We start from the raw sequence: 8864 nt of genomic DNA on the forward strand, positions 1-8864 counted from the left end.
GGAGATGGAATCCAGTGGAGGGATTGGTAGAGAGGGATGGAGATGGAATCCAGTGGAGGGATTGGCACAGAGAGAGATGGAAGTCAGTGGAGGGATTGTCAGAGAGCGATGGAGATGGAAGTCAGAGGAGGGATTGGCAGAGAGGGATGGAGATGGAAGTCAGAGGAGGGATTGGCAGAGAGGGATGGAGATGGAAGCCAGTGGAGGGATTGGCACAGAGAGAGATGGAGATGGAAGCCAGTGGAGAGATTGGCACAGAGAGAGATGGAGATGGAAGTCAGTGGAGGGATTGGCAGAGAGTGGTGGGGGATGGAAGTCAGTGGAGGGATTGGCAGAGAGGGATGGAGATGGAAACCATTGGAGGGATTGGCATGGAGAGATGGAGACAAATTGTGTTTTGGCTTAAAGGATCTGCTACTGACAGCTTGGTGCCAGATACCACAGCATACCTTCAGAGGTCTAGTGGAGTCCATGCCTCAAGGGGGGCCTACTCAATATACGGCAGATGTTATGGCTGATCGGTGTATATATGTATAGCTGAACTTTGGTTTCGATACTATGCACCAATTGCACTTTGAACATCATATCCGTAACCCCGTGCTTTCATTTTGGATTCCAGGTAGCATTTTATAATCCAGTCATTGAAAGATTTTCTAAACTACGCCGGCAAAAGAAGATTTTCTCCAAGGAACAAGGTGTGTTGGGTTTTCAAGACTGTGCCTGTCCTATTTGTTTCACTTTTCTTGTATCAGGAGTGAAAATCGCTGTGTACATAACTTATCAAAATACTTCAAATAGTTTTATGTCAAACCTGCTATATCTGAGCAAACCGGATCCACCTGATCAGCACCATCTATGAGCCAAGTAATACCATTTCTCCAGAGCCTGGTCCCTTCCAACTGGAAGATGAAATTTAGCTCTGTCTTATCACAAATGCAGCAACTGGAAAAAGGGGTCCTGTATAAAAATAGAATATTATAGTTACATTTTATATTTGTGATGTAGAATGAAAAATGTCTGCTCATTAAACATACCATAGCTCCTTTAGTATCCATCCATTCCAATTTGCAGGCCTCATGTGGCCCAGAGTTTATTGAAGCCTACATGCCCAGGTTAAATGGCCAGCATGTGTTGGTTAACTTGACTATAATTGTATTACCAATATATATATTATATTGCCAAAAGTATTGGGACGCCGGCCTTTACATGCGCATTAACTTTAATGGCATCCCAGTCTTAGTCCGTAGGGCTCAGTATTAGGTTGGCTCCGCCCTTTGCCGCTGTAACAGCTTCAACTCTTCTGGGAAGGCGTCCACAAGGTTTAGGAGTGTGTCTATGGGAATGTTGGACCATTTGTGAGGTCAGGTACTGAGGTTGGAGGAGAAGGCCGGGCTCGCAGTCTCCGCTCTAATTCATCCCAAAGGTGTTCTATGGGGTTGAGGTCAGGACTCGGTGCGACCAGTCAGGTTCCTCCACCCCAAACTCCCCCATCCATGTCTTTCTGGGCCTTGCTTTGTGTACTGGTGCGCGGTCATGTTGGAACAGGAAGGGGACATCCCCAAACTGTTCCCACATAGTTGGGAGCATGAAATTGTCCAAACTGTCTTAACAGAGCTAATGTGTAAGAGTTCCCTTCACTGGAACTAAGGGGCCAAAGCCAACCCCTGAAAAACACCCCCCCCCCTCACCCCCCATAATCCTCCCTCTACCAAACTTTACACTTGGCACAATGCAGTCAGGCAAGTACCGTTCTCCTGGCAACCGCCAACCCCAGACACGCCCATCGGATTTCCAGACAGAGAAGCGTGATTGGTCACTCCAGAGAACACGTCTCCACTTCTCTAGAGTCCAGTGGCGGCGCGCTTTACACCACGGCATCCCACGCTTTGCATTGCCCTTGGTGATGTAAGGCTTGGATGCAGCTGCTCGGCCATGGAAACCCATTCCATGAAGCTCTCTACGCGCTGTTGTTGTGCCAATCTGAAGGCCACACCAAGTTTGGAGGTGTGTAGCTATGACTCTGCAGACAGTCGGCGACTTCTGCGCACTGTGCGCTTCAGCATGCGCTGACCCCGCTCTGTCATGTGACGTGGCCGACCACTTCCTGGCTGAGTTGCTGTTGTTCCCAGTTGCTTCCACTTCGTTATAATCCCAGTAACAGGTGACCGCGGAATATTCAGTAGCCAGGAAATGTCACTGAACACCTGAATCCAATGATTTTGAGGGGGAGGGGCCCAATACTTTTGGCAATATAGTGTGTATATATATATATACATACACTGTACATAGGTTTTTTTCTGGTTTTGGCACACAGTTTCTTTAGTATAGATTGACTAGTTGACCAAAAAACAATGTATAAATGTATCCTTTTTAACAGTTTTATTTTTAATACTGTATTTTTATCAGACAATTACAGGATTAAACAATGGCTCAATGGCATTTACAGTCTGCAGTATCCCCTGCAAGCTGAAAACTTTTTTTTTTTTACTGCTTGAAGCCCCTTCATTGATGGCATAGTGATCGTATGCTTCTGAACCATATTGATTAGTTCCCGATCGTAAGTTGGGACAGAAGGTGATAGGCACAACCGGGTTGGACAACAAGCAGCAGAGTAAAGTTTCGGCTGCTAGCTGTCAAACGGGTGACATTTATTAACGAATCTTCAGCAAGGGGGGCTCTGTGCTGGGAAATGTTTATATAGAGATAGCAGGCAGGAAAAGGGTTAAAGCCCAACCAAAACAATTTGGGGAACCAGAGAGGCCGTTCACCAAGCAACCAATGCCGCCCTGTTCAATGTAGACTGATAAGAACCAGATACAGATGATATAGAAACTGCCCCTAAAGGGGGCATTTGTCTTATAGGGAAACTCTTCCTATTGGGAAACTTGCTCTTTTGATAACTGCCTGAGAAGGGATTTTCTCTTTCCTTTTGGAGAGATTTCCTCTGGCTTCCTGTTGTGGCTTTGGGACAGGAACTGAAGGAAAATCTCCCAATTTCAATGTTTTGATCTGCTGTGTTTACTTTTTTTTTTTAAAGTCTATATTTAATTGACGTTTGCACACAGGCAAGGCCTTCCTCCGTGCCCGACAGATGAACATTGACCCCTCAACATGGCTCCGCCTCCTGCGCAGAGCCATTCCTGCCAGCACTGGAGGGTACAGTCCTGCGGAGCGTGGCGCGTGAGTCATGTGATCTTACATTAACTCTTTCTTTTGCTGTGTCTGATCCTCCTAGAGATGTCATGTTTCTCCTGGGCCCCCTGAAGCTTCCATATTTGCCTTTTACCTCTTGCTAACTTGCTGCCTAGTCCATTTCTTCAAAGGGTAGCTGCTTCCCAGTCCTGTTCTATTACAGGGAACACCCCTTGTTTGCTCTTTGCTTCAGTGTCTAGTTTTCTGCCCATCATCTATTTCCTAACATTCATTCTTCTTTTTTATTGGTTGCTAGGGAGCTGAACCTGGATTCTCTTACACTGGAACCCAATCAGGAACCTAAAGACCCGGTGAGATTTGGGAAATGGGCAAAAAAGTCCGTATTGGGGAACAATTATCTCATGCCTATGCTCATTTTTACATTGCACAGTGTAAATGCATTGCGTTATGTTATTTTCTGTACAGGTGGAGGTTCCGGTGGTAAAGGAAAGTCCAGCCACAAGAAGAGACAGCCAGAGACGGTCAGTGCCTACCTATATACATGCATGCATATACCTGTACATATCTATCTGCATATATCAGGGGTAGCAAACCTCCGGCCCTCCAGCTGTGGTGAGACTACAAATCCCATGGTGCATCTCTCTTCAGGAGTCATGTCTGTGGCTGTGAGAATCTTGCAATGCCTCATGGGATTGACATTTACATATGCAATACAGGGGGTTGCATTGCTGTCCCTGATTTGTCGGTCGGGGGAAGATGGTGCGGGGGTTACAGGTGCTCTTCCTGATTTGTGGCTTTGGGGGGTGGAATGCCAGACCAAGCTGTCAGCGGCTCTGTCCGGCCTCCCACCCATCTCACTGATGTTACTGGTTGCCAGGAGCTCTGTGGGACACGAGCCTGACTGTTCCGCTCAGCTCCTGGCAACTGGTGATGTTAATGAGCTTGGTGGAAAGCTGCACTGGGCGTCACAGGTAGCTAAGAGCTCTTTGCAACCTGGGATGCTGTGGCTTCCCCCCAACTGGCCGCTCCCCAATGAGATGCTGCCCAACCCGCTTCAGGCTGCATTATGATAAGGAATGGCCCTGCCTGCGGCAATACATAATCAACAGGGTGACACCAATTGTTCAGGTCACAGATTACAGGAAGCTAATATACAGCCAGATGATTCATGGTGTTTACCATTACCTACTATATTCAAAATGAAAAGATAGATAGATAGATAGATAGATAGATAGATAGATAGATAGATAGATAGATAGATAGATAGATAGATGGACGGACGGACGGACGGACGGACGGACGGACGGACGGACGGACGGACGGATAGATAGATGATAGATGGATGGATGGATAGATGATAGATAGATAGATAGATAGATAGATAGATAGATAGATAGATAATAGATGGATGGATGGATGGATGGATGGATGGATGGATAGATAGATGATAGATGGATGGATGGATGGATAGATGATAGATAGATAGATGATGGATGGATGGATAGATGATAGGTAGATAGATAGATAGATAGACAGACAGACAGACAGACAGACAGACGGATGGATGGATGGATGGATAGATAGATGATAGATGGATGGATAGATGATAGATAGATAGATAGATAGATAGATAGATAGATAGATAGATAGATAGATAGATGGATAGATAGATGATAGATGGATGGATGGATAGATGGATGGATAGGTGATAGATAGATGGATGGATGGATAGATGATAGATAGATAGATGATAGATAGATGGATGGATAGATAGATAGATAGATAGATAGATAGATAGATAGATAGATAGATAGATAGATATTCTTTAGACTGCAGTTCCTGCTTCTCTACAGTTCATCTTTCCCGTCAGGAGTGATCACATGCACATAGTTGGCCCTGGTTCATGAAGTCCTTGTCCTCTCCATTGCCTGTGCTTAGAGAAGATGAGCTTGGCAGTCTCCAGGATTAGACATCCCATGGGTACCACCAATCGTCTTGCTTGCACAGCAGAAACCTTCCAGAGGATGTTACCTGGTCCCTTCCCATCCACTTCTTATCAATGATTATGAATGTACGGCTCCCTTGGTGCAGACACTCAACAATAAATGTCTTCATTTGGATCCTCTCATAGCAATATATTACATCACTTTACACTGATGGAAGGAAAATTCCGCTGCACTTCTTAGGCCACCTTGATTTATTATCCCAGTTTAAATGCCCGATGCCGTCTAGAAATCTTCCCCTGCTGTATTATTTATGCTATTACTGGATTTTGCATTACTGCTGAGCTGGCAGATTGTATACAGGAGTAAATCATATGGCCGAAACGGTTGCGTTGTTCCTTGTACCATGAGTGTGATTTGTAGAAAGCAGTTTTGCCTATTGGTATTACAAAATCTCTGTAACTTCAAACTTTTTTTTTTATCCGTTCTTTGAAAAAGTTTTTTCCCGACACACATATACCATAGAAGAACATCACAGAACAAACAAGCCCATACCAAACTAAACCCAACCTTACATATTTAGAACAGTCCACATTCTAATCTATCCCGTCCCTCTGGCCCAAGCCAATAATAAATTTTCCTAAATGTAAATTTTTTTATCTTTTTGTTTTACTCTAACATTCCCGAGCTTGTAGCATTTTTCATATTCTCACCAATTGGGTACCAGACCAGGTACCTGAATTCATTTTTCCCAAATCTCTGACATTTGTTTCAAGTTCTCCTGTGCGTAAAAGCCAACTGTACCAATTTCATATTCAAATTGACTGCTGATATCCATTCCACCACTGTGGGTGAATGTGGCGAAATCCAATCAGATTTCAACAACTTTCTACAACTATCCATCCCTCCCCCCATGCCAAGGAGCTAGGCCTCATCCTTGGCTCGGACCTCACCTTTCTGACCCACCTCCAATGGTGGGTACAAATCCTGCCGCCTTCACCTTCATAACATCTCCAAAATACGCCCCTTCCTCACCAATGAAATCACAAAGCTACTCATCCACTCACTTGTTATCTCTCGTCTTGACTATTGCAACTCCCTCCTCATTGGCCTCCCTCTATGCAGGCTCCTCCCTCTTCAGTCTATCATGAATGCAGCTGCCAGACTCATCCACCTCACCAACCGCTCATTGTCTGCAACCCCCCTCTGCCAATTCCTGCACTGGCTCCCACCCCCCTCTGCCAATCCCTCCACTGGCTTCTGTCCCCTGCCCCCCTCTGCCAATTCCTCCACTGTTTTTCTTTCCCTGCCCCTCTCTGCCAATCCCTCCACTGGCTTCCATCCTCTGTCTCCCTCTGCCAATCCCTCCACTGGCTTCCATCCCTCGCCCCTCTCTGCCGATCCCTCCACTGGCTTCCAATCGGTCAAAGGATAAAATTCCAAATTTTAACATTCACTTATAAAGCCATCCACAACTCCGCCCCCGGCTATATCTCCAACCTTGTCTCAAAGTATCACCCTAACCGTCCTCTCCGCTCCTCAGAAGGCCTTGTGCCCTCTAGATCCCTCGTTAACTCCTCCCATACTCGCCTCCAGGACTTCTCTAGAGTCTCTCCCATTCTTTGGAAGTCCTTACGCCAACCTGCCCTTCTATCTGCTACTCTGTCTGCCTTTAGGCGATCACTAAAGACTCATCTGTTCAAGGAAGCCGATCCCACCTCAAACTAACCGCTCAACCATCACTTTCTCAAACAATTCATCCCCACACAGCTACCTCCTCATGTATCACTGGCCCCTCCCTTTTAGATTGTAAGCCCTCATGGGCAGGTCCCTCCTTACCATCTTGTCTTGAATTGTATTGTAATTATAATGGCTTCCCTATATTGTAAAGCGCAAACTGCTGACGTTATATATAAATCCTGTATAATAATAATGATATAATAATTTCAGATTCCTGCAGTCAATTCAATGGAATAGAAATTGTCATTGGCTGGTATTGGTCTCTGTTTTGTGACCAATACATGTAAAATAGTAGTGGACATAGGCAGTCCTTCAAAAGGAGAAAAACAACAATTCTTAAGTGTTCTGGCCTTCTCAGTAGTCAGTTGGCTCATAAAAATCAGCAGAAAACACGAGAATTAACATACTGCGTGCATTTGACTTTTTACCCCAATGTGATGCTTGTAGCTCATTATAGTAACAATGTAAAAAATGCAAACCTCCTTATGGTCCTTCATTATGTAGCATTATGTAGGGTAGAATGGGAGAGGAAGCATGCATACAATAAATACTTCCCCTGCAACCCAATCCCACCACTCCGAGCCTGAGAAATCCTCTGCTGAAGTCTTCTGCAGGAAGTACTTCCCGTGTTGCTTCATCTTTCTGAAAAAGCCTATAGAAATGTGCGTAGGTTGATATATCATTTGGATGGATATAACTCATACATAATGATTAGACAACAGAAATTGTATATCAAGAAGCGCCAGAGGCAATCATTCCTTGTCCCTCATAGGGAACTGATGTTTAGGCATATATGGAGGGCGCAGCCCCAATACAGTCAGGGAGATAACTGAAAGACAAAACAAGAAGGGGCGCCTTTCCTGGTGCAGATCAATTTATTCAGCAATTGGTAAAAATTTAAACTAACAGGTACTTATAGGAGTAGAATATCAACGAGCGGTAGGACAGTAGAGAGGCCGGAACAATAGAGACATCCGTGTAATACGTCCTACGTGCAAATCGGAAAGAGAAGTGTCGACGCGTTTCTGGGGCACACCCCCTTCGTCAGAACATGATTCAAGTCTCCTCCCCACTTTGAATAAGAGGGGACAAAAGGCACCTGATTGGATAGTGCTCAATAACGTGGATGGGAGGTGGCCAAGTTGGTAATGGGCGGGCTAAACTAGCCTCATTTGAATCAGGTTTTCACTCGACCTACAACCCCGGTCTCCCAGCCAATCGGAACTGCAGAAAACCGATTGTAGCACTGACATAGTCTCTGTCCCTGCCAGTGTATCCCAATCTATACGGACAGGACTCTAATGATCCCCTCTATCAGACAACTGGGAGGAGGAGTGGAGAGGAGACCACAGTCTATGGCTCTTACCACAATGGAATGATATATAACAAAAAATGCATATATATGTGTCATAAATAAGAACATTCATAAGAGATTTGATAAAAGGTTAAATAAATACCATTGTGGTATAATGATAAATATCATGGGCAAACACAGAGGCTTCAGTAGAAATAGAGAGGAAGCATGCATACAATAAATACTTCCCCTGCAACCCAATCCCACCACTCCGAGCCTGAGAAATCCTCTGCTGAAGTCTTCTGCAGGAAGTACTTCCCGTGTTGCTTCATCTTTCTGACAAAGCCTATAGAAATGTGCGTAGGTTGATATATAATTTGGATGGATATAACTATCTATCTATAACAATACATAATGATTAGACAAGTTCTACGGCTGGTTAGTACAGGCAAGACATTGACCAAACCTCAGTGACCATGGAACTGCTATCATTTAGATATATATATATAGAAATGAAATAGGCTGGGTTGTCTATTCCAGCGTTTCTCAACCTTTTGTCAGTCACGGCACCCTTTCAAAGCATGCAAAAATCTTGAGGCATCCCAGTCTAAAATGTAAAAAACATAAATGTAAAAATGGCGTGTGGTCCTTCAAAATCTCTGGTATGGATTTTTAATAGTGGAACCTATTTAAAACCAAAAAAAGGCGGGGCTCTTCTATTCACATGAGAGCCT

The 8864-nt window shown here is 44.7% G+C and overlaps 1 protein-coding gene across 1 annotated transcript in view; it reads left to right on the forward strand.

The window, feature by feature from the left end:
* LOC108800285 (serine/threonine-protein kinase N1-like) overlaps positions 1-8864 on the forward strand; it is an 81286-nt gene that overhangs the window by 55883 nt on the left and 16539 nt on the right. The window contains exons 10-13 of the mRNA XM_018572257.1: positions 620-695; positions 3066-3180; positions 3449-3503; positions 3625-3674. Coding sequence (XP_018427759.1) covers positions 620-695; positions 3066-3180; positions 3449-3503; positions 3625-3674 — 296 coding nt within the window. The remainder of the gene's footprint in view (positions 1-619; positions 696-3065; positions 3181-3448; positions 3504-3624; positions 3675-8864) is intronic.

The sequence above is a fragment of the Nanorana parkeri genome, unplaced genomic scaffold (genome assembly GCF_000935625.1).
Source record: "Nanorana parkeri isolate BGI_ZX_2015 unplaced genomic scaffold, ASM93562v1 scaffold1980, whole genome shotgun sequence".
NCBI lineage: Eukaryota > Metazoa > Chordata > Amphibia > Anura > Dicroglossidae > Nanorana > Nanorana parkeri.